General features: G+C 41.8%; 1 protein-coding gene and 2 long non-coding RNA genes across 8 annotated transcripts in view; 1 reads left to right on the top strand and 2 right to left on the bottom strand.

The window, feature by feature from the left end:
- NTNG1 (netrin G1) overlaps nt 1-27,538 on the top strand; it is a 158,797-nt gene that overhangs the window by 55,321 nt on the left and 75,938 nt on the right. For all 5 annotated transcript variants that reach the window (XM_055724474.1, XM_055724475.1, XM_055724476.1 and 2 more), the window contains exon 3: nt 12,488-13,128. In XM_055724474.1, the coding sequence (XP_055580449.1) occupies nt 12,488-13,128 (641 nt within the window). The remainder of the gene's footprint in view (nt 1-12,487; nt 13,129-27,538) is intronic.
- LOC114014465 (uncharacterized) lies at nt 438-6,965 on the bottom strand. The gene is made up of 3 exons (XR_008734722.1): nt 5,659-6,965; nt 2,731-2,810; nt 438-863 (listed from the first exon to the last, which is right to left on the bottom strand). It is a non-coding gene; the product is annotated as an uncharacterized LOC114014465 (long non-coding RNA).
- Nucleotides 13,694-23,702, bottom strand: LOC114014462 (uncharacterized). 2 transcript variants are annotated; one of them, XR_003557944.2, is made up of 4 exons: nt 23,576-23,702; nt 23,387-23,499; nt 19,402-19,705; nt 13,694-14,108 (listed from the first exon to the last, which is right to left on the bottom strand). It is a non-coding gene; the product is annotated as an uncharacterized LOC114014462 (long non-coding RNA). The 2 variants fall into 2 exon arrangements; XR_008734723.1 differs by having other exon boundaries at nt 23,387-23,702.

Here is a 27,538-nt window from a genome sequence, read left to right as displayed (position 1 = left end):
AAGTATTTTTGGGGACTGGTTTTATCCCCGATTCCCATTGCTCTGAGTCTCCCACCCAAGGCAGCAGTGCCCAAGGGGCAGCAGTAGGGATCCTGCAGGCATTATGCCCCCTGCTCTGCAGGGGACAGGAGAGCAGCTGCTCTCCTTCCCCCTGCCCTGCCACCCAGCCAGTTTGGATTCTCTATATTTCAACATGCTGTGATGAAATAAATTTTGAAAATGAAAGGTTGTTAGGAGTCAGTGGAATCACGTACCATACCGAACTATAAATTTGCAGATAATAGTCATAGTACAAATTAGCGTAGGAAATTATTGTGTATTTTTTCAGAGCCGTGCAGTTATTTGTTTTTAATTATGGATATAGGTAATAAAGGAAAAAACATGACAATTTCTGGCACAGAACTGAACAAATTACTAGTTTTTCACAAAGTTTGCAGCCCTTCCTGAAAAGATACTGTATGGTTTTTTGATTGAATTACTTACATTGATGGAGTATCATAATGTGGATTTCATGAGTGTCTTTGTTCTCTTTCAAAGCACTATGTGCTATAATCTGAATGTGCAGACATCACACAATTCATTGTGAATACTAATAGGACATCCCTTCGCTGTAGATTAAAATCCAACATTTGATTTTGTTTCTGGAACAATTCCACACTATGTAGGTATACACTGTGATTCATTAAAAATATTTATTTTCTCACCCTGACAAACACAAATGAAGGGAAAACAATGTAGCACACCTTTTAAGAGAAATGAGGTGAAATTGGATTTCACTTACAATTGTCATTTTTGTTTATGTTCCTTTTCATTCATCTTTAAGTGGTTCACATACACGGAAGGGTCCTCTGAGCCTGGGAATTCTGTAGCAAAAAATGATCAAACACAACAGAAATGAGTGCAGATTCCATGGCAATAGTAAGTTTATATATATATATATATTAAAACCAGTGTTTCTCCATAACATCACCAATTCTAATTGTCATGTTTGACACCCAGTGTTAATCCATCGGCTCTAAAGTTTATTAAAAATGGCAGTAGGCACATTGCTAATACAGGAACAGGTCAGAACTTGTCAAAACCAATACTGACGTTAAGAATCAGAAATAAAATTATGGTTATTGTAGGAATATAATTTTGTATGAAATCCACGGGCACAGAATCAATAACACAGGAGGAGGACAAACAGTGCCTACAGATGCAAACAGTCCCAGAAGTACAGCTGAGATATCCCCAATACAAAGAATTTCTTTTGTCACTTCAGTCCCTTTTATTTGTTGTCTGGCTCCGCAGTTTCTTTTCTCTATGGCATTAGCCATGTAATTAATTAAAAAAAAAAAAAAACTCTTTGAAAAAAAGGCCTGTGGGGCAAAGGAAAAGGGTGTGTTCCAGGCTTAGCTTGGTCTGAGCACTAATTACTTCACCTCTTTGTCTGATCACCCCCAGCTGTAACTCTGTGGGCAGCTGAACACACCTGCTTGTAAATCATCTGGAGATTTACAGCTTACAAAGTAATAAGCAAAATGCTACATAAACATGCAATATTGCATAAACATGGATTGATAAAGTTTTCTTATAGCTTGAAGTGACAGTTTTGCTATCCTTATTCATAGCAAGTACATTACATTGCTACATCCTATGACATGGGTAGCCTGTTGAAACTGGTGTGATAATACGCCAAATAAGGGACTATCATAGCTGGGGAAGACAACCTGCCTTGGCTTAGCAAAGCTGTCTACAATGATAACACAGTAAAAGATTGTTCAGATTTAGGGAATTAACTGTTTATTGAATTGCACTCAGTGTTTGTCTCATTCTGATGATTAATAAAACATCAACTTACTATTTTGGTAAGGCTCTCAATAATATACACATTAATTTCTGTAGGCTGTATAGGTATTTGATTAGAGCATCTGTCCTAAAATTAGTTCCTTTTGGAAAAAATAAAGCAAAATTTGAGATACTATTTTTCCAACTATTTTTTGCATCACATTGGACAAAAGTTATTGAACTACTCCTTAGGAATCCTCTCTAGTAGTCTTAAAAGTCTCCCACAGAGGAAGCAGGAATCACCCCAGGAAAACTATTAAAGGCAACAGTGGTTTGTCACAGGCAACCATTAATAAATACCACAGAGGATTTGGTATCCTTCTGCTCATTGTCTTACTCTGCTTCATACTCGGTATCCCACAGATATCATGCAGAATGACTGTCTGTTGTAGCTGCACATTTAGGCAAGCAGGTAGTATCTTTTTAAGTTGGTGGAAATTATAAGCAGGGAATAAATGGTAAAACCTTTTTCCTGAGGGTGAATACTTAAACAAGGACTCTTTGTCTTTACAAAGGCAGTTAGGTTTGGGGTTTGGTTTTGTTATTTCCCCTTTTAACTTCCTAGTACAAGAGTTATGTGTTTTGGTGCATGAAAAAAAGTTTTGTATAAACTTTGTGTCCATCAGAGTAGCTTGATACAGTGCATTTTGGTATCTCAGTCTTCATCGTGATAGCTCCGAATGCTGGCAGACTAAAAGCGAAACCTACAATCACAATGAGATAACATAACCTTCAATCAAACTCAGCTGTACTTCCCTGGTATAGCATATTCTACAGTTCTACTCATAGGAAAGAATAGCATTTTCAGATGAAGCAAAGAAAAAAATCTGAAGCATGCTACCATGTATATGTATCTAGGAAAAAAAATACTGCCTGTAGAAAAAAAATATTTCTTCGTACCTGAGTTTAGATTGTAGAGATTGCAACAGAAATACCCTCAGTGCTGACCCCAGTAGCATTTGCAGGTGCTGTGTTTACATCTGTAGGAAAGGAAATAATCTGAATGTCTTGTCCTAAATCCTGCTGCCCTTCGTAAGAATAAAATCATTGGGGTGACAAATGCCTTGAGGTGACATATGTAGCGAAAGTCATTTTGTTGGGACAGAACTGGTTGGGCCCACATCCAGTACACATTTACACCCCCAGAATATTTTTTTTTTACAGCATAAACACTTGCACATACAAGTAGCTATTTGTATACGTAAATGACCTTTTAACAGATAAGCGTGAGCATGACAGCACAGGCATAATTTAGCTCTTTGTTCACAATTTAGAGTGCATTTTCATGTTGCCCTTAAGCCAATCTGCACCGCTTGGCTTCCCCAGCTGTTGCATCCCTTCGGGCAGTATCAGCACTTGAGTCAGTGGAAAACTAAGACAGGGAAAACATACTTGCTTTCCAGACACATCAGCTCTGTCATCCAGCTCACCACACAGCAACATAATTGCTAGGTACAGAGGTGGGATCTCCCAAGTTTGCAGGGAATTTGTCCTTAGAGAAGCTGCCAGCTCAGAGACCACCTGCTCCCCAGTAGGAGTGTGGGGGCAGGGGTGTTGCTCTGTGCAAGCAGCACACTGCTAGGTTGCAGGCTAAGGCTTGCTTGAGGCACGGCTGAGCCCACAGCAAAGGTGCAGCTCTGAAGGAAAGGGATTTTCCATTAGATCCACTGGAAGTTGCTGGACTGGAAAACTGACACAATGGGATTTCTTAAGTTTTTTCTAAATGTTTCAAGGCCCCCCTCCAAACCCAGAAGAGTTACATTTGTGCTGTTTTAAAGAGTAGCCTCATTCTAATTTAGTGTAAAATTAGCTTTAGTGATTGGAAGCCCTTGATCTGTTTTGCTGTGCTCAGAGGAAAAGGTAGCAAGCAAGCAGGTGCAAAGCCCCAGCAGGACAGGAACCCTGCGTGCATCTGCATACGTGCAGCCTTACACCCACCCTTACAAACATGCCCATTTGCAACTATATAATACTGCTCTGTGACCGTATATTGAGCTTCCCTGAACCTGAAAATTCCCAAATTAAGTACAAATTACAAAGCCTATTACTTATAGCGTTGTTCAGTCAGCCAAGCCCAGCAAGTAGCTTGAGTTATTGCATGTACCACATGTGTAAGTGCTGAGGTTGTTTTTACATACTCCTAGTGAGACATTAGCATTTTGGACTTCCACTACCTAGGTGGAACCTGCACAGAGGTTAAGTGGATGTCATCTTAAAAGTGTTTTTTCTTCATACTATTTGCTTTTTAGTGACTGCATGTACCAGTGTGGGCTTCTCTTATTACTCTACATTTAAATACAGTAGGAATAAACAAAAAACTCTTCGCTTGTTTAGTAATAGTTTGTTATTTTACACTGTCCATTTTTGAATGTGCTTATATGAAATACTTTACAATGTCAAGTCAAATACAGCCATCTTCAGTTCTACTCTGAATATTTAGACACTGTAGGATAGCTGTGCTATTAAAAAGCTGTAACTGTTTGGTCGACAGTCAGGTAATTCTTGAAGCAATATTAATGGAACTATAGTGTTTTAGAAACCTTCCAGATTAAAAAAATACTATGGCTAAGAGAAAAAAAAGAATAGAGGGTTTTGTGCATCTTTCTCAATAAGGAAACAGTGTATGCAACATTATCATTAAACTATTGAAGTGGCAATTTGATGACAGGAAGGTTTAGTCCAGATGTATTAAGGACAGAAGATTTTTAAACTGCAGCATAAGCCCATCCTGTTACTTCCAAAATGTTTACCACATTAAGATCTAGCTAACCAGTAACAGCCTTGTGAAAAACAGTTTTCACTGTACCTCCCTTTAAAATACAAACCAAAAAATCACAATAATGCTGTCCTTTAGTGGAGAGATCCAGACCCATCTAGTTTTCATTTAAGTCATTACAAAACTAGATTCATTTTTCGATACCCTTAGAACATTTAGTTGTCATTCTACGCTGCTTATTTCTAGCCTCACATGAGAGTTTGTATGCGCATGACTGCGACTGGTTTTTGGGGCTGCAATGAATGGTCTACCCGAAGAGCTGTCCAAGAAAGACACGTTTACTGGAACTAGCATGAGATAGGGTTCTGAACACTGTTGTAGCTCATCCATTAAACACCACATGGGTGCTCTCTTCTGCTTACATCACTTGGTCGACAACAGAAATCAGGTTGGAATTCTTGGCCTATCTGAAGGTACTCAATTTCCAAGACTTGTGGCATCAATACTTTGCATGAGCCTCCAGAGATACTACTCAACAGCTGCCCACCAGGAGGGCAAGCAAACCTTTATTGTAGGGGTAGGGGCCACGGGGGTAGAAGATGGAGCTTCCTTGGACACCAGTTAGAAAGCTCCAAGAGCAACCTTTTGCAGAAGCCACAACCATCATGTCCTACCTGCCTCCACCACTGTGGCAAGGCACATTTCTTCAGTTTGTCTGCAGGCAGGAAAAATGGGACTAGTTACATTTACTTACTTTTTCAGTTGTGTGATCTGTTAGAACAAAGCCTCCTGCCACTCCCACACATCCCACCCCTTGCGAGGCAGCACCAGCCAAATGCAGCTCACACCTACCACCCTGCCCATCCCGGGGAGGGGGGGGGGGGGCTGCTGGCCCACCCCCGGCAGCATACTGCCGGAGCCCACCCAGACTGCAGTGTTCCAATTTGCTCACACCATCAGTCTTCCTGAAATTTATCCAACAAAAAATTTCCATGCTCCCATGATTTCACATCCCACAATCTGATTTCATACTCACATACTCAGCTAATCTAAACCTACTCCACTGTCGCCTAGGGCCAGATGTGGAGCTTTGCATTTCTGTTGTGTCTTACCTCCTCGCTCGCTGCGTATCCCTCAGTGAGCACCAAAGAGCAACAGGAGCAGAGTCACGCAACACAAGGGCACAGGACCACCCCAGCACCAGCCGCGACCTCACCGGTGGGCACCATCCCACATGACCTGAGCACAACCAGGAGACACAAACCGTCCATCAACCGCCCCACACACAGCAAGCAGGCAAAGCAGGGTCATCGAGGAAGCCGCAGCAGGAGACAAAACAAAAGAAAACTGAACCCAACTCAAGAAAACGAGGCAGATGAAAGCCCCAGCCTGAGCTTAAATAGGGCCTGGCCAGGGACCCAGGTGGGGCTGGTCAGGGTTGTTAAAGCACTCCCCACTCTCACACGTTTCTCAGACATTTTGCTATCCATACATTTCCCTTGTGGACTGAAAGTCTGGCCGCAATAATTTATAACCACAGTAAAAAAGAAAAGAAAATAAAAGGTAGTTTTTCAGTGTTTCCAGCACCCTGATTCCCCCTGTCACCACCAAGGTGATTTGATTTCTCAGTTTTTTGATGCTCTCATGTTCCCTCTGTGATCACCACAATAATTGAGACCATCTGTCTGTGATAACAGACCAACCTGCCTTTGTGCTGGCTTTCCCTTGCCCCGGGATGACACCTTTCAGCTGTAGTGTTTTAGACCTCTCCTTTCTCTACCCCATCAGTGGCTTCCACACTGAATTCATGGATAGTCCAAAATAATCAGAAAGTGAGCAAGATGAGATCTGTATCAGACCACAAAACATGAGGTAGAGACACCGAGGTGGTTGTTATTGACAGTAGAAGCTATTCCTGGTTGAGGAGACCCCCTGTAGCTCCTGCGTGCCTTCCTTGCCAGAGGTCCTGCAGGGCAGCAGGATGGCCAGAAAAGCAACTTGGACAAAAATGTGCTGACGTGAGCTGAGCATTACGCTGGAGATTGATACCCTCTGCTGCCTTGTCCAAGGAGTGCTTTCATGGATGGGCTGACCTAAGTGCATTTGCCAAATGCACCGATGCATTTGGTGCTGGAAATATTATTTTTTTTTCCTATTATACATTTTCAGTTCACAGTGTTGGAGAGAGGCATGATCTAATAATCTGAGAGCTACTCTGAGTGCCCAGAATGCCTTCACATGATCTACCAAAAGGCTTTGGAAGAAACAGGACAATATAATCAGGGATTACAGAGTTCATCACGCAAAAGCATTTCTCTCTAATTCTGCATCTGTATGTAAATTTGGGATAGTATCCCATATCTCATGGAGGTGTTGTCGTGAAGATTAATTAGCAAGGTCTGTGTTCCATGAGGCTATGTTCCAGGCCTTTAAAGGCTTAAATATCCTTTAAAAATCTGAATTTTAAGGGCCTGCTTGCACTGAGTTTGTTGCGGAGTCAGGGCCATAATCTGCAATGTACTTCCAAGCTTAAAAGTGCACAAAGTTGTTAAGCATTATTATTTATTTTTGGCCAGTCAGATCCTCCCTGGTTTAATCTTTTTAAGTCTCCCCAGAAGTTATTGATTTAAACATGCTTTTTATTTTCTTTTCTCTGGTTTTGCTCAGAGTTCAAAGTGCTTGTCTCGTCATCCAGATGCCTCTCACTTGGGAGCTCTGTGAAAGAGCATCAAATCTTCCACTGAGATTTTAGCACTTTTTCTTTCTTAACTTAAATCACTTTAACTTAAAATGCTGTCACTGCAGTGATGAAAGGCTATTGATGGTAAAATGTTCCTGTCTACAACCATCCCTGTCTTCATCACAACAATAATTCTGCAGACGTTGACCGAGATGCTCTCAAACCAGCTAATGGATGTAGTCAGTTTGATAACATCAATTATCATGAGACAGATTCTGTGCCTTGCCAATCTTCCACCACTCTTGACTCTTTGCCCTTAGTAGGACAATGCCTAATGAGTAGTATCTCCCAATTAATGGTTTCATTATCTGGCGCTGTCACGGTAAACAGGTAATACCTTGTTAGAAACCACATGCAAAATGTAAGCATTAGGGCAATTGCTGCTATTAGCTATTACTGGCTAATTAGTAATATACAATGTACAGCACAGTACCAAGCGAACTGCTTGTAATGATCTCTTGGAAAGGAAGACAGAAATACTCTATTATTGCCAAAAGTGTGACTCAAATGTGGTAATTTACTGCACAACCTCACGCCAAACGTGAGGCAGACTGTATTTATTTTTGGTTTTGCACATCTGAGCTAACTACCTTGAGGCAGTGGTACAGAAATCAGCTGCTGTGACTTGCTTCCTGAAAATTTATTTTGCTCCTTTTTAAAATCTTGGTCTGCTTGACCTCAGCAGCCTTAACCAGTTTGAAAATGCAAGTTATAATCCTCTATAGGGATTTAGCCAGGTGTCTATTACAGCATGTAATCTGTGATACAGCTTCCAATATTCATGCTGCAGAAGGGTTAAGCCACTCTGTCTTTGTTCCTGAGTAAAAAAGTCCATGGGGCGTTAGAGTGGACAGGAAGCAGATTGAAAGAAGCAACATCTTCAATCAAGCCCTAAGCCTGCGCGGATGCGCTGAGGAGCTGTCCTGATGAGAGACTGGCTTTGCCTGAGCAGCAGCGCTTGGACTTTAACCCTTGAACAGCAGCTGCAGCGCGGCTGCTGGCTCCCCTGCTGACGCTCAAAGGTCGTACTACTGCTAGACCTCTGTTTTTAGCCAAGACCCTCACTCTAGGGTCACTGTCCTGTCCGCCACCAAGTTGTTCCTCGAGATGCACTTGGTAAGGCGATGTTCCTGCCCAGTGGGAGGGATGTCTAGGGACGTCCCAGGTGGGGACACTTGCAGAGCACCTCAGACACCACTATGAGGGTTCAAGCTGGCTGGCACAAACAGACATCACTGAGTGCTACAACAAACTAAATCCAGCCAGCTGAGGGGAAACCCTACTGGTACCAGTCAGCCCTAGTCAGCAGCTTCTTCAGTAACTCCACTTGAGAGTTACGGGCACTGAGCGTGACCAGACCGTGTGATGCAGCCAGGTGCCCTTGCCATGCTTGCAAAATGGGTACCTCGCCCTAAAGCCAGAGCTTGTAGACTATGTCAGTAGTTTTGGTAATATTTTTCATTCCATGAGCAGCCTAAAACAAAATAAATACCAACTTAATTTGCCTACCTGCAAGGAGCTATTTAATATGCATCTCCAATTACTGTACAGAAAGATAGTGGGTTTCTTCTGGATGGTCATGGTGTTGGGAAAGCCTCAGCTACCTTTTATGCTAATTGGCAGTAAAGTGTTTAGAAGTGTTTATTAGGGTTTAATTATTTAGAAATGTCCTAATGGCTTAAATACCATTTTGAAAAGTTACAAATATTTTCCACCCTGTCCAGCTGAAGAGCTGCTGCTTGGAAGGCTTGAATGAAGATCAGTTTACGGCTGCCTGCTGGTCACAGAATTACTTACGGCTGCTAATGTTCCATGCTTTAGGTGTCCCCGACACAGAACGGCCTTACTTTTCACAGATTGGCTAAGGTTTCTCTTCGTTGTATTCATTTTACTGAGATATAGATCTTAAAAAGGATTATCACAGAGATCAAGACATTAAAATAGGCAACTAATGCCAGTTAAATTAATTGTTTTCATATTAATGTGTACTAAGGGATGTTCATGTAGGGTAAGACCCCTTTACACTGTTTTGGTAGTGTAAGTATGACTTAACATGCTAATTATGTTTAAGATTAATTAGAAGCAGTTTAATGCCAAGATGCTGGTAGAGAAAATGGGAATCTGACTCCAAGCCTCTGAAGCAATAACCAAGTTAAATACTTCTGAATTACATCAGTGACGTCCGTGTCAGCAGGCAGAGGGGAACTTCCCTAAACTCATCATTTCTCTCCCCCTCCCTGCGTTAGAATTCAGGACATTTATTGTATCAGCTTATATCAGCTTAGGGGTTTTTTTCTCCTAATATTCTCTAGAATACTGAACTCCACGCAGGTTGTTTTGGTGTCATCCAATCATTCGAGTCTTAAAAGAGAATTTCATGCTATAAAATTAAAAGAATAATTCCATTTATTGGGTAGGGTATGCCTGAAGCTTTTTATTAGGATTCTCATTTGCAGTGATACCCTTACCCCAGGGTTTCAGTGGCAGGTTGTGCCACTGATGTTACTGCTGGTAAGACTTTGAGGTGCAGGACAGCACTTTGACCATTTAATGTGAACAGCCTCATCTTTCCCAAAAAAAAGCCTTGTGCCCACAGAGATGTAGACTACCATTCAGTAGCCAGCTAGGGCTGATTTTTAGCATTCACTGCACCATTTTGTAGGTACCTTATTGCTACCAGCTCTCATGATCTTACTGTGTTCACGTTAGCTTGTGTTTTGTTAGAGACCCGTCTCCCTGCATTCTCTGATTATATTGGCACCTCAGCTTTTGCTAAAAAGGAAGAGATGAAAGAAAAAGGGAGCAAAAGAAATCCACTGACATTCAGAAAGAAACAATATGTCTTACACAATGTGGATTACCCACTGGAAGTCACAAAGCGTGCCTCCTCCAGCATGCAGGGACTCGCGGATCAGAGTGGCTTTAGTTTTTAACATGAAGAATGACAACAGACTCAGTGGGTGCTTTGGAGCAGGAAGCCGAAGCCATCCCTCAGCAGAGCTTAATGCACCTGTCTGGTACCCAGGAGCTTTTATTTGCTGGGTTTCAACACCCACGAACTCCCGGTGAAGTTGCTTTTTCCAACAATGACAGAAGCATATACATTATAGGTATGCACGCTGCTTTGTGGGGATAGGTACAGCAGTGACCAGATTTTTCTAGTAAACCTCAGAAAGCTGTGATTTGCACAACTGTGAGCATTTTCTGCAAAACTGATATGTACATATAGTCAAAGGGTGTGGAACCTTACAGATTTCACAATGTGTATTTTCCCTAAGGAAAAGGCCTAAGTAAGTTAGCAAATTCTGGCATTTGTGTCTGATATATTAAATGAAGCTTAAATAATTAAAAATTCGGTGTTTTCTCTGTTCTGCTTGAAACTTATTTTTGATTTTCACTGTTTTATTCAAAAGGAAGGCATAGAAATAGCAACCGTGAGCTTGAAATCAGAGCTGTAACAGGGAGTTACAGACACGTTTTGCAGAGTATTTCCAGTTACAGCTGCGTGCTTTGAAGCTGTCAGTGTAACAAGCAGTGTGCTGCTTTCAAATAACCCTTTTTGTTGTCATGCAGTTTTTTTCCTAGCTTCAAGTCCCAATGAATCGTTGTCAGTTTTAGCATTCAGCTGTATTAATGGGAAAGAAAGAGAGAGAAAGAAAATAGTATTTCCCTGCCCAGGTTGCTGGTCAGAGTGCAGGAGCCCATTTGCTTGTGCTTGGTGGGCATATGTCAAGGGGCAGAGCAGCAGCCAAGTTGGAAACTCATGTTTGAAACCCGTTTCCCAGACTGGATGGCATTGAATTGCTTCACTGCCCTGAGGCTTTGCGATGGAGAGAAGCGTAACTGTAATTAGAAGAAAAGGTTGATTATCATACAAGGGCTTGTTCTGTTTTCAGGGTAGGTGAGGGGAATGGTGATTAATGACAGTAACAGCTACACTTATGCCCCTGTCAAGCGCTGCTAGGTATAGGCATGTGCATCGTTTTCCCCATCAGTGCTGACCATCAGTGAAAAGAGGCATGGCCTCTTCCACCATCCGTGTGTGAGACGGAGGGAAGGATACGGAGCAGCCGTTGCTATCTGGAACAAACAAAGAATGAACAAGTAGCAAAATACTAATGTGTTGTTGAAAGCTGAAATTAGATAGATGTGATTCAGTGCAGCCTACAGGGTCTGATATCTTGGCAACTGCTGCAAGATATCCCCAATCTGCAGACAAAATAGCCTTTGTGAAGAAGCAGAAGATCGTAGTGTGCAAGTTAATGCATCAAAAGGCCAGGAAGAAAATAATTCACTTTCACCTTGCTACAGAGGACAAGCAGCAGTAAAAGCTGTGCACTATTGGCAAGCTTTTTTTGTTGCTGTTTTTAACTCACCCCCCAGTTCAGAGCTCCAGCCACCTCGGCAGCATTCCAGCTGGATCTGCTGACATCTCCCACCTAATCAAGTGCTGGATTATCTCATTCTGATAAATTGGAGCCAGTGCCTTGTGAAAAGTCTTTCCTGAAGTACTTCACTACCCTGTAATAAGATGGCAGATGTCTGAATCAAGCCCCAGAGCTGGCAGAGTGCTGTTTTTCTAATGGCTTTTGGTGGCAAGTGTAAATGTTTTACGGCAAGCCGGTACTAAGCCAGGAGCCCAGTTAAGCATGATAAATTTCACAGCCGGGTGAAAGGAAACTTGAGGGTATACTGGGTACTGGTTCATACCGAGTACGTGTGAGCTGCACCGCTGACCTCAAAACACTTGCCCTAAAAATCACTTCTTTCGTGAGCAGAACCCTTGAGGAACATACGTGTTTTAAAAAAAAATTCTCTTCAGCTGCTACATCTTTCTAGGAAGAGTTGGAGTTACTGAGCTATTACAGACTTGCTTACTGTTCACAGTCTTCTGTGACTCGATCGCTGGTCTGAGTCGTTCAGGGTAAATAAGCTTTCCTTTCTCTAAAACATACTAAGAAAAATGTTTATGTTACAGAAGCAAGGGTGCTATGTATGTGTGTTTGTACATTTACTTCAACAGGTAAAACTGCCAGGATCAATCTTGTTAAGATAAAGGTATTCCTTGCAAGCACTTGTTTTTTCTTTCTTGGTTTAACTGCTGGAGAAAAAGCAGCAGTTCTCTTGTGCCAAACAAACATCTTTATGTGTCACAGTCACCTATACCATGCCTCTTGTAACACTGCTCTGCTCTTTTCCAGGGGAATCCCTACATGTGCAATAATGAATGTGATGCGAGTACCCAAGAACTGGCTCATCCCCCGGAACTGATGTTTGATCTTGAAGGAAGACATCCCTCCACATTTTGGCAGTCCACAACTTGGAAGGATTATCCAAAGCCTCTTCATGTTAATATCACGCTCTCCTGGAACAAAACCATTGAGCTTACAGATAACATAGTTATCACTTTTGAATCTGGCCGTCCAGACCAAATGATCCTGGAGAAATCACTCGACTATGGACGAACATGGCAGCCCTACCAATACTATGCCACGGACTGTTTAGATGCTTTCCACATGGATCCAAAATCAGTGAGGGATTTATCACAGCACACAGTCCTAGAAATCATTTGCACAGAGGAATACTCTACTGGGTACATGACAAATAGTAAAATAATCCACTTTGAAATTAAAGATAGATTTGCTTTTTTTGCTGGACCTCGGCTTCATAACATGGCTTCTCTTTATGGTCAGCTTGACACAACCAAGAAGTTAAGAGATTTCTTTACCATCACAGATCTGAGGATAAGACTGCTTAGGCCAGCAACTGGAGAAATATATGTAGATGAGCAACACCTGGCACGCTACTTTTATGCAATTTCAGACATAAGGGTATACGGAAGGTAAGAGAACGTACACCTTTAGACACAAGTGTGTGTGTTTGGTTTTAGAGGTTATTCCAAATGGTTTATTTCCCCAAACGTGCTGACATTTTCTGCCTAGATGTGTGCATTGGAAGCCTGGCTCAGCTGAAGCCTGTTTCTGGTTGTACTAGAGGTGTCTGATTCAGCGGCACAAAGTCCTGCGTGTTCGCTGTCACGAGCCTGGGATCTTGAGCCCTAGATCTCGTGAGCAGTGTGGTGCTGACCATTTCTTACGCTGGCTCAGGAATTCACCCTGGCATTAGGACAGTCTGCTTTTATATAGCTGGAGCCTGATCTCATGGCAGTTAACCAAAAAGAGAGATTCTGTTTTGTCATTTAACTTTTTCAGGCTAATGTGAGCTGTGATTGATACAGCAGCCCTTGCGCAGACCCTTCCCGCTAGGTCTGGCTATGAACTGCCTGTGAACAAGGAAGGCGGCAGAGATTAGAGTCCGTTCCTTGTACTCTAATTAGCTCTGAAAAGCAGTAAAGCTGAAGTAAAATGGAAAAAAACAACAATGTTTTTTAGAGAGACTGATTTGAATATAACAAAGATGATTACTCAACTGGGTTCATGACAAATAGTCCCTCTAGGGCAAGCAGTGGCTGGCAGCAGGTGCCGTAGTCCCAGAAATAATAACTGTGCAATGACATCCCTATCGGGAAATTTTCTTCCCAGCTCAAACTAGCAATTGACTGATGACCTCAAGCAGGAGGGTAATACCCTTTACATGTGTCTTGGATGCCAATTTGCTTGGAAGAAATAAATAAGACCTTCTCTATTGCAATTCACTCACCTTTCTAATGTACCTTTTCCTTCTCCTCTGTTTCTTCTATAAAGAGTTCAGATCTTCCTTTTTAAAAAACTTTTTTTTTTTTTTTAAGAGAAGCTAAGTATCCAAACGAACAGAAAAGCTAACGTATCTTGGAAGACCAGGGCATTTTTTGCAGACTCAGGACTGAGTGAAAGAAAAGAGACAGTGATTATCTAGAACACTGGCTACTGTATTTTTATTACTCCTGTAGTGTGTTTGCCATTTTCTACTTCTTTCATACAAGACCTTCATGTTCATAAGCATTTCCATATTGCAAAAATCAATAGATGAAATCAAAATAGAATCAAATTACTGTGACGTAATCTATTGAAAAATATTGCCCTAACTTTTATATAAAGGAAGAATTGATGCCACACACAGATTTGAATGCATAAGTGCTTTTGCAGTGCCGATATATTTTTATATGACATCAAAAATACATTTCTTAGGACTGTAGATTTAGCATGTAGTTACAATCTTCTGTGTCCATACCAAACACATACTCACGCATACGGAATCACTAATTGAAAGTGTAAGATAAATGCTGCTGTTTTAAGAATTCTTTTTGTTACTCTCATAGTTACATTGTAAATTATTTTTTAGAAGCCTCTTGGAGGCCTAGGTGGATCGTGGGCAGCTTAAGGTACTGTTTGAAATAGTTCGGTGAAGTTAGCCGCAGTATATAAAAAATAACACGTATGTTCTGTTTAATGTGTATCCTTTCTCCACTGGGCTCCACGTATTTAGCTCTACAGAGGCATCATATCAAAGCTCAGGATTTGAAGGTCCTTACACTTTAAGGAAAAGCTGCTCCCCATCTGAAAACCCATTTGGTGCTTAATCTGACATCAATTAGACTATGAGTACTTTATCAAAGAAAGCATCTGAAGGATTAAAAAAGAGTGCATTGCATGCAAATTAGAACCAGAAACTTTCTGAGCACATCTGGGGCATGGCAATCTTGTGAAAAATTATCTATAGAAATGAAGTGTGACTGTACAGGGTACTTATCTGATGCTGATGCTTGTTGTCTAAATGCTGCAGTAATTGGACACATGCTTTAAAAGAAATAGCCGATGTGTAATAGTATCTCACTAGATTAGATTCATGTGAATTCTTATCAGTCTTCTGCTAATGAGAAGAACAGCTCTTCAGGGATTTGGTGGCCTTTCCTTCAATATGTTCTGAGGCTTCCTTGTTAAAGACTTTATGGGCTTGCTTACTGCTGCAGAGCTGTAAGGCTGCAGCACACAGCCCCTGACTATTTAGGCACACCAAACGGAACTTGCAATAGGTTTTAGGTATTTTTGGTCTCCTACCAGAAACCCTATTGGTTTCCCCCTGCAAGAGTCTCCAAATCAGCATTATAGTCATGTACCCTGGCGTGCCCTGAGCATGGGAACACAGTGGAGAGGAGCAAGGGTTACACCAGGGGCTTTGTGCTGCTGTTTCTGATTCAGCTGAGCTTCCCAGCCGCTCCACGTTAATTTAGGATGTTGACTGGAAATTAAGTTACAATTTAAATTTTATTTTTTTTCCTACAATGTTTCATATTCTGGGCTTTGAGACCTGATGTATGTGTACATTTAGTAAAGCTGGACTAGGCTGTTCCATGAGGATGGGATACAAAGGGATGTTACCGAGGAGCTTTACATGTGGTAGACGAGTGATGCTAGCAGACACATCTCAAAGTTAGTCCTTTTACTGAAAAAAACCTGTTTGTTAACTATACTTCAAATCACCAAAGTTCATAATAGCGTATTTCTAAAGGCAGCATAAATAGCAGTTTGTTTCATGCTGTATTTTAAGGATCGATGACAGTGAAAAGCATCTATCTTAAAGCCACCATATTTAATATACAGGACGCTGGGGTGGTTAATATTTCACAATGAATTATAGATAGGAGATTTGCCCACTTAATGTAAGATTTGTTTCGTCATTGCTTTGCATTTTGGTGTGAAATAAGCCTGATGTATGTAGCATTAGAGATGAAAACCTGTGTACCCTCGATGAGCGCCTTACCTCCTCTATTACCACTCATTTATTCATCTTCAATTTACCACTTCCATTGTGTATTTATTAAGGTGATGAAAAAAAGGAAACGTGGCTGTTAGCAATTTCAGCAACCCCATTGTGCTCACATTATTCAAGAAACCTAATAATCCACATGAACTGATTCTGACTTACTGATGGTCTGCTTCACTAAATCAGGGTGATTTTTTCTAGTGAATAATGGACGATGTAGTGTGCCAGTACCTTAATTAAAGAGAGCCTCTCTTACTCTTGATCTCGTTTTAATTTACAGGGTAATACTACAATAATATCACTAATGGAAGGTACATTAAAGGGCGTAAAGTAGCATTAACTGTATTAAATTATGGCACTTGTGTTAATTAACTGCTGAAGCAAGATGGTCCTAACGGCTAGAAAGGTCGACTAATGCATAAATAAAGTCTTCTGGGGTGGGAAACTAAGAAAGAGCAGACATTTTTCCCCTCCTCTGGCCTTGCTGCAGAGAATCAGAATGTGTTGTGTGGTAACATCAGGAAGGTGTCTCTCACTTTGCTGCTGCAGAGGTGGCCTGGGCTGTCTGTGGGCTCTGCCTTTGATTCCATGTGAAGGACAGTCTTGGGAGTAAGCTGTGAGGTACAGCTCCCTGTTTTAACATTTTGGGGGGGGGCGGTAGGAGAATTTCACTAAAATGCTGATAATAATTCCTTTGAAGTCAATCAAAAGGTTGCTAGCAAATTTTGGATCAAGCTGCTAAAGATTCAACCACCATCATTCCAAAGTCTTTTTGCTTTAACCGTACTGTCAGTGACGTGTACATTTATAGACTGTAAGTTAACAGTAAGTTGGGATGCTAGTAAAAAAACATTGCCCCAGTGGGTGACAGAATGACTAGCTGGCTAAAACAAAGGATCTTATTGCTTTGGGGTGATTAGGTTTTGATCTAAGAGCCACCAGTTTCCTTCTGGCACCAGAATATCCAGCCTCTGTACAACGTTATTAAGCCCTTTGGAATTTATTTTTATACTCTCTCTCGCCTTGAAGCTTCTGTATTTAAGCCCCAGGGGGTTCTGACCCTGTCTCAGCTCCGGTTGCAGTTCCAGCAGCAATAGAAACCTCTGACTCACAGTATGCAAGTGAAAAGTAGCCTCAGTTTTAACAGATCCTTGCTCTCACATTCTCTTTTCAAAATGTAAATCCATCTCAGCATCTGAAGAAATTAGTCTGAAGGAAAGCACGTTTGCTGCTTAGGGAGTTGGGGCTTTTTTGTCTCCTGCCGGCTGTGACCCTGGGCCAGGCGCTCAGTGCCGCTGTGGTGGATGTGGGGCAGGGGAGAGCCCTGCTCTGCCCCAGGGCTGATCTGCCCCCGAGCCGGGGGCGCACGCTGCTGCCGTCGGTAGGTGGTCAGTGTGGCGGCTGGGTTCTACCAGGTTTCATCCTCTGGTTTCTTCTACGGATGGATTAATTGGATTAAATCTGTATGTTACTCTGGCATACACTTGACAGCGCTGTGATAATATCCCTCTGCAATTTACTCAAAAGCAGAACTTTGCCCTAGGGAAGCGGTAATATATAGAAGTGCTTTAGTTTTATTCATAATAGACAATGTTTTCATTAATGTTCAGCTCAGAACCAGATCATCAATATGAAGATATGTAGGCTTCAAGCTTTTAAGAGGACAACTGAATACCATTCCTGTTTCTAGTATTTATTTCCCATACTTGGATAGTCTTTGTTTTATGAGAACACTTGCCTAAGCAGCTTGTTCTCCTTTGAGATTTTCACTAGTACTTGGAGGGAATCTAGCAGTTTCTCCAATTAAATTATGAACTCATTAGAGAACAGGAAATAAAAAGAAATATATGTATTTAAGACCACGACAATTTATCTTTAACTCCCGAGTGCAATTAGCTTTTTTAATATATCTACTGTAATATGTCACTAGGGAAAATGGTCCTTCATTTTCTGTAAACAAATCTAGGATCATCAGGAATTGAAATAATTAAGTGGTCACTGTCTTTATTCACACATGAGTAGTCTCCAATGTTTTACTCAGTACAGGTGTCCTGGCTGGACTTTATTCCTGCCCATGTTCAGATAATACTGGTTTCCACCCTCCATCCTGGTGACACAAGGGCTGTCCGTCAGCTCAGAGTGGTCTCAGTCTTGTAGTGGCTGGAAGAGGAGCAGAGCAGTGGAGTCTGGGCGGCTCACTAGGTCTCTAATTCTGCTATTCACTTTTGAAACTGGTGGGTTTAAATCACCAGGTTTCACTTGCCACCTTTGCTCATTAGCATCTGATCATCTTTTCTTGGCCTGTTTTGCAAGACATCAAGCATTTCCATACTGATCTCCCTCAGCTGACTTTCAAGGAAGCTCAATATCGTGCAGGATCAGGGTGTCTGAGAAGAGGCACCAAACCTTTTTTTAGTATAATTCATTGTGCCATTGAACATTAAAGGAGTAGAGATAAAACTCCTGATGAAAGAAATGAGAATTTTTCTTCCTGTATCGCTTTTTATGCTGAAAAGCTATCCAAAGAGCCTTTCTGAATAAATTCAGTGATTCCAATATCTTGCAGAAACTTTCTTTCCTTTAAGCTTTCCATTCCAAAAGAGTTCAATGTTATGCAAACACTGAAATAAGCTTAAGGATCTCCTGGATCACATATACAAATGATTCCTGGCACAGGGATGTCCTTCATGTTGAAGTTAAAGCTGGAGTGGTAGAACATACTATCACGTTAAAAGTTTAAACATTTCCAACTATCTCACAAGTAATAGGAACTACGAGCTTGTAGGTGGGTTTTTTTTCTTTTATTTTTTAATTTGACAGTCTGATCCCTTGCAGGAGTACCAGCACTGTGAGATCGCCTGACATTTCTTTTCTTCCATCTCACTACCTAATCACATGTGCTTAGAAGCTGATTTTTACTGGATACTCCTCAGCGTGTGAAGTGCCTCAGAAGGTAGTAGCTGAACCCAGAATATCCATGTACTTTTTCTTGACACAGGTGGTGTTTCTGTGTTAATCTTTTTTGTTAGTTGTAATAAATGAGCCATCCTTCAGCTGTGATTTAGGGAAATACTTGAAACTAAGAGAGTTAACTTTGCAGCCTTTCTTCTTTATTTCCCTCTACTACAGTGCCATAGTAAATCCTGTGTATCACTCCCTATACATGACAAGAAGTGCTGAAACAAGAGACAAGACCTGATACTAGTTTCAGCTGCCATCCTGCAAATGGGGACTAATTTCAGTGAAGTTACCCATATTAAACCAATGAGTTTCAAATGTGTTCATGTAGGAGGAGGGAGGGAGTGAGGGAGAACAAGTGATGGAAAGGAAGGAAGGGAGGAAGGAAGGGAGGGAGGACAGAAGTAAGAAGGCTGTCCCAGCTCCTGTTTGAAAAAGTGAGAAAAAACCACACCTCTCAGTCCGTCTTCTCTCTTTGTGTGATAAGGCTGATGTGAAACAGGGCAGTTCTGCAAAGTCCAGTCGTACAGTCACACGGAAACACCTATTCAGAAAACTGGGAAGTGAATTAGTAAAGGTCAAGGTCTAATAGTCTCATTACCTGGGGTCTGTGAGAACCCTTCCCCTCCTTCAGTGTTGAGTCCATCTCCAGGATTAATGGATGTCAGCAGTACTAGTGACCCGTGCACAAAGGGGATCGCCGTGGTCCTTACTTGACTGCAGCAGGCTGTTGTGCCAGTGAGTCAGCAGCTGAAATCCTTGGTAAAACACAAATATAACATCTTGTTAACTGGGCTGAACAGCAGGGTAGGTTTTAATTCTGTTCTCATAGAATATAACCTTGATCATGGAAAAGTAGGAAAAGCGCTACAGAAAGAAACAGCAGTGCTGTGAATTTAGTGGGCAGCACTATGGTCAGGGAAGAGGAGACGAGGGGTTATGCTGCAGGTAGCATTCCCAAGAGGAAGCCTGGCTGCTGATGCATTCAGGAACGCATAACGTTAGCTGCAGCCCTCTGCAGAACGAGCTGTGTCCTGGTTAGATCCATGGGACATGCTAGAAACGAAAGGGTGCTGAATGGCAAGAGGTGTCCTAATGACATTATGAGGGAGCAGGAACTGGAGAACTTCTTGACATACCACCATTCCTGTGCGAGACCTTTAGCTTTTTGCAGCACACAGAACCCTTGGAGCCTTAGAGTCTGTTTGTGAACAGCATCTGGTTGCTCACACAACAGTTCATCCAGACTTCTAAGCAGGTAGCAATTAATAAAAAGGAATGATTGGTATGGATTTTATGCAGGACATGCTGCCGTAGTCTGCAGTGACATAGCTGTACTTCACTGGTGATTATTTTGAAATTTTGGGGGTGATGACCACTGTTTTGAAATAAGCCTGGAAACAAACAAAAACATTTCAGGAAGAGGCTGATAATCCATAGCTTCATAACATAGGTTAAGGCTGATCAGGCCTTGGGATTTACTATGGATAGTGAAATACATATGGTACATACACATGCCCAGTGCTGGGGGCAGTTTACTAAAACTTATGCTCTTTCTGTGAAACCTTGACTCTATCCTCTGACTTGGATGTTTGTGCATATGTCAATAGTTGTCTGCTTCTTCCTTATAAACTCCTTGGAACACTTTGTGATTGTTTTCATTTTCACCCCTAAATCCATCTCTGTCTTTATGGGAGCTACACAAAGCGTCTTCCCCCTCTGCCATGCAGTATCCCCGCTTCCGCCCTCTCTAGATGCATCTTGGCCTGTAATATGTATCCAATATATTAACATTTATAAAGTACTTTGAAATACACTTAAGAAAGATTGGTGGAGACGCACCATGGAGTGTTATAATCTGTCCTCCCTGCACCATCACTTATAAACCCGGCATGTAACAGGAATATTGGTATCAATGTTGTAATGTATAAATGGTATATAGGCTAATGTAGAGACGCTGTCCTGATGACAGAGGGACATGGTGGTTCATGCTTAACTGCCGTCAGTATTTCTGTTACGCTGCTCATTAAACCTATTAAAAACAGAAAAGGTAAAATTTTACTACAATAGGGATATATACATTGAGCTATGCGTCTTCACACTCAACTAATTAGTTGCCATCAACTGTTTTCCCTTTGCTGGGTGACATGTGGTATATAAATCATTACAATATGTTAAATGCAAATGGTTGGTAATAGGGTAACCATCTGCTCACTGTTGGAAAGTTAGCAGAGGAATATGGTAAGCTGTACTTCTAATAACGATGCTGAACTCACATCCCTGAAATACCAAATATCTAAAAACAGCTGCCTTCACTAATGGCAACATTACTAATACATCTCTTACCCTTTTCATTTTCAGAAGTAAACCACATATTTTAAGAGGTAATTTTGTTCTTCAGCGTGAACTGGAGTTCAAGGCTAGGGTCTGTAACAACAATGGGAACCACCGTATCGCAGAGCCTGATCTGTTTCTCAGATTGTGTTGAGCGCTTTTGAACAGCCAATAAATAATGAGGCTGCCCACTCTGCTCGGGACATCTTTTCGTCCACAAATATAATTAAACTCTCTTCCTCCCCTAATCCCTGCTGCCAGGCCCTTTTTCAGGGACAACATTATTCTGTAAGTGATAGATACTTGGCACATTGCTGCCTGGTAACGTATTGCGCTAGAGGCCGTCAAAGGGTGCCTTCCATCTAATAACCTACCGTGCTCTGTGAGCATTAAAGATCAGCGCTGCGAAGAGGGATCAGTTATTTTGCCACAGACATGTATTATCAGGGGCTGTCACATACCTTCCTAATGAGCATTTCTGGATCCGCAAGTGACAAAGTAATGCATTGGAAAATTAGTAGTGGGACAAGAGTGAAGGACTGCCTGCCAAAGTTGAGGCTCTGCCTTCAAGCTAGAGCAGCTCCTTCTCTCCTTACCCATTCAGTCGTCTGCTGGTCAGGGTCACCATCACAGTGCTGATGTGCTGGCTCCCCCACCAGTAATATACTGCAGTATCACCTATCAGAGAGATTAATATGTTCCTGTACTGAATTCCCAAGATGTGGCTATCAGCATTAAAGCAGCTGAGGAATTAATTCTGCTCCCACTGTCTGAATGGAAAAGAAGTTTGTGATTTCATCAGAGCCAGGTGCTGGTGCTGCCGTGGCTTTCTTATGCCACATTAGGAGGGAGGGGTTGGTGCTTGGGGGGTTACATCTGGCATGGCAGTGTCTGATTTAAGATTGTGCTTCCAGGGAAGCACCTGCAGGGGAAGAGGCTGCAGGAGAGCTCATTAGCTTGGCGGTTTCTCAGCCCTGGGATGAATTACAGAATAAGATGCTTGCTTTACAGGGTCTCAGGAACCTGCGGCTTTGTTTAGGTGAGCTGTTCTGCAAAGCTTCCCAAGTTTAAAGAAAAACGTTACAGGGAGAGGTTTTTGCGCTAACACATTTTCCTTTGTTGCCCTGTGAGAAAAGAAGCACCGGCTGAAGGCTGCACACATTTGGTGACTCCATTTTGCTTCACAGTGAACACTTGTTTCAAAATGGGGTGTCTGCACTTTGAAGTTATCTGGAGCATTTATAGGCAGAGCTGGTGTGATGAGCAGCACTTTATAATACCTCAAAGGCATGGTGCCAGAGCTGGGAATTTGATAAGCTGGGGTCCTGAATTGGATTCCAGCAATGGTCACAAGTTTTAGGAAGCTCTCATTTGAAATTGCAAGCGGGGGAAAAACAGGATTCTTTCTCTTTAATTGCATTAGTTTTATTGAACTGAAGCATTGCTTCAGTTCCCAGAACACTTTATATATATTTTAATGCAAGCTACCAGAGACAGGACGGTTGCAGGAGTTTATTGTTTCTGACTGTTATATTTGGTAAAACTGATTTTATTCATTTTCCCATTTAACTCTCTCGTGCATTGAGAATCTTTAGACTTTGGGATGGTGTTTACTGAAGTTGTCATAAACACAGTAATGTTAACTTCTTTGATGTGGTAACGCTTTTGCAGTGCTTTTCTTCAGGCCTGGTCAGAAAAGCCAGGCTAAGACATGCGAATGTGAACTGGAGCCCAGGAACCTCTGGTGGCCTTTTGTGCAGGAGAGGGAACATGGAATTCATTCCCTCAGTAGCTGATCCTTTAGGTTTTAATTTGATATATGACGCTAGCATTCACTGCAACACAAATGTCCTGGCCATTGGATGCTTCCCATCCATTGTTTGGGGGGGGAGAGGAAGGGTCATTTGAGAGGTTTGGGAGTTTTTAACCTTACTTACCTTGGCTGTATTTTTATAGCCTTGTCACATTTTAATTGGCTCCAGATCTTCTCATTGTATTTATTGAACTGTGGCCATCTCTTCCCTTACTTAGAGCTAGAGGTGTTGATTTTGCCATGCAAGCCCAACCAGGAATTGCCCAAAAAAAAAAAAAATCAAAAAACTTACCATTCCTGTCCCCCCAGTTAGAGCACAGAAGGTCCCACCACCCTCTACACTGCCAGGGGAGCAGAGCCGGTGGGAGCAGGGTGCAGCGGTGGCAGTTGGGACAGGGGACAGAGCTGCAATAGGAGAAGGCGTCTGTTTTGTCGGTGACCTGCTTTGGGAAATCCTCCTTCCCTCCCACACCCTGCATACCTCCAGCTGCTCATTTCTCACTGTCTTGTCTTCTCTTTTTGGTGATCATCACTCCTTCAGTGGTATCGCATGGGGAGTCGCTGCCCATGTGGCTCAAAGAAGGAATGGAAACCTTTGGCAGGAACATCTCAATTTACAACGAAAAAGTAAACCTATTATATTTTCTCAATGCAGAAAATTGCTTATCATTTAACAAGCTTCATTAAAGATACTGTGCTTATGAAACCATGCCTCCCCTCCTTTAAATGCCCCTGAAATAATTCTTCCAGCAGGACAGCAAAACAGCAAGGAGCCAGTTACATTTTTAATCGCTTCTGTCCCATAGGAATTGCAGTCTGTCAGCAAGGGCAGCTCCTTCCCCTCTGCAACACAGGAGAAGAATTAAAAGATGGGAAGCTGTGGTCCAACAATGGTGTGTTGCAGTTATTAATGAGGTAAAGAACAAACAATCTGAGCGTCATTAACTCCTAATATTCTGCTCCTGAAAATTTTTAACCCAATCCACAAGCTAGATCTGAGGGGAAAAAAGAAATTAAAACAAAAAAAAAAAATCCCCCTTTTCCATTTGTGTTTTTTCCTGAATGGGGAATGGGGAGTGGAGAAACAGTCGGATGAAAGACATAGGGAACAGTAAAATAATGTGAAATTTCTCCTTTACTGTACATACCTCAAAAGAAAGTTTCAACAGCTTAGAATCCGTACTCAAACCAGTTTGCATCGTTTTACCTTGTGATCAGGTAGGTCAGTTAGTTACTGCAGGAATAACCCTCAACGTAGATGATTCTTTCTGAGATTCATCCTTTCAGGTGGATGACAGCAACAGCCTCAGTTCCAACATGTACAAATAGCTCGTGTTTTAGGCTTGATGTCTTAAAATATACATCTGGACTTTTGTGTTTTTACAGCTACAGAGAGATCAGATTCTGAAATCTCTCTTCATTCCAGTGGATACTTTTGGAGACTAATGCAGACTTTAGATTTTGTGGTGTATGTTTGTTTGTTGTTAATGCTTCATAAAATATACATGCTCTAAATAGGAGAGACGCAGGAGAGCAATACCATCAGAATAAGAAAGGATTATGTGTCTTGATTCCAAAAGCAGGTGAAATACTACTTTTAATGTAGTTCATTGGTTTCCTCGCTGTGCAGTCACACCCAGGTTTTGGCTAACAAATGCGCAATTAGCATGTGGCTGATGTTCAGCCTGCCTGTCAGTTGTGAAGAGGAGATACCTATGGTCTAAAGGTTTCATACAAAATGCGTCACATTAGATTTTTAGAGGCATTTGGCATTCAAAATTAAACAACCTACACGTGGATTAGTGCTGGCTCTTGGAAAAATTGGGGGGGTTGTAAATTTTTACTGTGTTTTATTATTCCAGGGCTATTGGAAAATCTCTCGCACATATTACGACCACCAAAAGAAGACCTTACTCCCCGAGAAAAGTTTCTGCAGTTTAAAATGAGCTGAGTATGTGCTGTAACAGGAGAGAGGCCTTTTGGACTGTTGGGCAAATACTGTTGCAATGCAAACACAATTAATAGAACATAAAGTGCAGTCTCAATGCCCTGTATGCAGGAGCTTCCCCCTAGTTCCTAACACAAGAAATGCATGCTTTTTTATATCCTCATAAGCTTAGCACGTTTTAAAAGAAACCAGGTTTGAAAATTCAGCTGCTGTAACTACATTAGGCAAACAGGAAAGGGAAAGAACTCCTGCGAGGCACAGCGGAGACTTCATCCTAGGAGAGCTGTAGGCAGCAGCCCCGGGCGCTTGTCCTGCCCCGCAGCTGCGGGAGCAGGTGCCAACACCACTGAGAGAGGGCCAGTGTCTTGTCACTGGTGTTACTGGGGTTTGCAGTTTGCAGTGCCTGCACCTCGGGAGAAGTCTGTTACAGAGTAAGGCTATTTTCCCTTATTTTATCATTTTTTTTTATCTTCAGAGGTAGGTCAGCAGCTGAAAACCCAGAGATTATCATGAAGAGGTAAAACAGACAAAACAGAAAAGTGATTTGTGGGTTGTGGCGGGTGGGGGGGGAAGGAATAGAAATTTTGTATTCTGAAAGTTACATTCTACTTCTGTTACAAGAAGCTTGGACAGGTGCCAGAAGCTTGTTCCCTTTGTGATACGATTATATGGCCACTAAGTCATTTGGTTCAGTCAATTTGCCATATATCATGATAAATCTGTATATAGCCGAAAATCCACAAAGTTCTGCCCTTTTCCTGTCCTGAGGTTTTCTGCCCAACATGAAAGCAGAGAACAGCTTTAACAAGATCTGGGGCCACTTCCGAGTCCTGTGTGATGCTCCCCTCCTGGCTTGGGAAGATAAAGAGGGGAGATGCTGAGCAGGACATGAGAACAGATGAGGAAGGACAATGAGCAGTAATGGTGGGGACAGGAGGTCATGACGGCTGTGGGCACCATCCTAAGTCCCAGTGGAACTCTCTCCTCTGCAGCTCTGCCACTGTCTGAGAGAGAACACAGCACTGAAACATAACAGACATGAACTCCTTTATCCCCAGAAGCATTACTTTTGAAAATATTTCAAAAAAGTAGACATTATTGTTTTCTTGATTTTTTGTTTATATAATTCAGGAGGTTTCTGATAATTATGCCCAAGTTCATTAATGATAAAGGTCTATGTCATGTAAGAGTTCTTGTTAGGATCCTCTCAGGGCACCTCGTCTCTTCCTACCAGTCAGATCTTCAGGGCAAATCCCTCTTCTTTTCAATGGATGGCAGTGTGCAAACAAAAAACCAATTCATTTTGAACAGCAGTCTCCTCAAGTCCCTGCCCTGAAGAATGCTTTAGTGCAAGGAAGGTGTCCTTCACCATCTGGCTGTCTATGCCCTGAACAGGATCCTGTCCGATCCTGCTAGATCTATTCCTTGTAACGTGCTGCTGCTTGAGAAGTAGATGGGGCTAGGCATGCCCGCAGTAATGACGGGGATTCCTTCCCAAATCTGGGTTCTTTCTTTACCTGCATCTATTAGTTCTCTAGTATTGTTCACAGAGCTTTGTGATATATTTATTTTATATATATATATGTATATATGCATACATTTTACTTCCAGATTAGCTCAAACATTCTTTGAGAACAGAAACAGCCTGTGCATTTTCCATTGGAGTTTGAGGCTGAGGAAGCCTGCTTGACATTTCAGGGAAAACAGCAAAGTTTGTATAGGAGTTTAAAAGCTACGTTGTGCAAGATGAAATTGCAAAGGTTTGTTCTTTAGTATAAACATATACTGATTGGTTTTATCAGCAGTATTTCATAATTTCTTTTCCCCCATGACAGCCTTATATTATTCATAACTTGCAGTCTATTCCTTAACTTTTCAGTTATAAGAGTTTCCTGGTGGGGGTTGAAGAATGTGAAGGGAAGTATTGATTTGAAACATTTGAAATATAAATGAAGTTGTTTAGTTCTTCTGGTACATAGAATATTATAGTTACTGGATCAAATTCAACCTCCTACCATATCTATTTTCATAGACAACAAAAAATGTTCCTGACTCCTCAGAGGACAGTGCAACTCAGCTCTAGCTCCTGTCTAACCATTCTTTGATGTACCCAATATTTGTTAAAAACTAACGTGAATAATAAATGTTTCAGTGCATGTGAAGGCCAAAAGCGATCACTATTTTATTTGAGTCTGACATTAGGGTCAGAATCTTAAGACTTTGCTGTGAAACTACCAGTCACTTAAACTTATAGAATAGTATCAAAGCAGTATCATCAGCGTCGTTTCAGAGAGAGATGTACACAAAGTCTCTTGTCCCATGTCATGTGAGTTTGGGGCTAGGGCAAGTATTAAACCCAGTGGCAGACCTGTTTCAGCACTGGGAGAAAACCAGTCAGCGTTGGTGGCACTGCGATGAGCAGACATACGTGCAGGTCCATCTGTGTCTCCTGCTTGCTGCTCCAAGGCCATGCCAGAAGCCAGGTCTCCCCTTCCC

Source organism: Falco cherrug, chromosome 12, assembly GCF_023634085.1.
Source record: "Falco cherrug isolate bFalChe1 chromosome 12, bFalChe1.pri, whole genome shotgun sequence".
Lineage (NCBI taxonomy): Eukaryota > Metazoa > Chordata > Aves > Falconiformes > Falconidae > Falco > Falco cherrug.
Note: the sequence above shows the minus strand (reverse complement) of the source record. Positions and strands in the feature narration are given on the sequence as shown.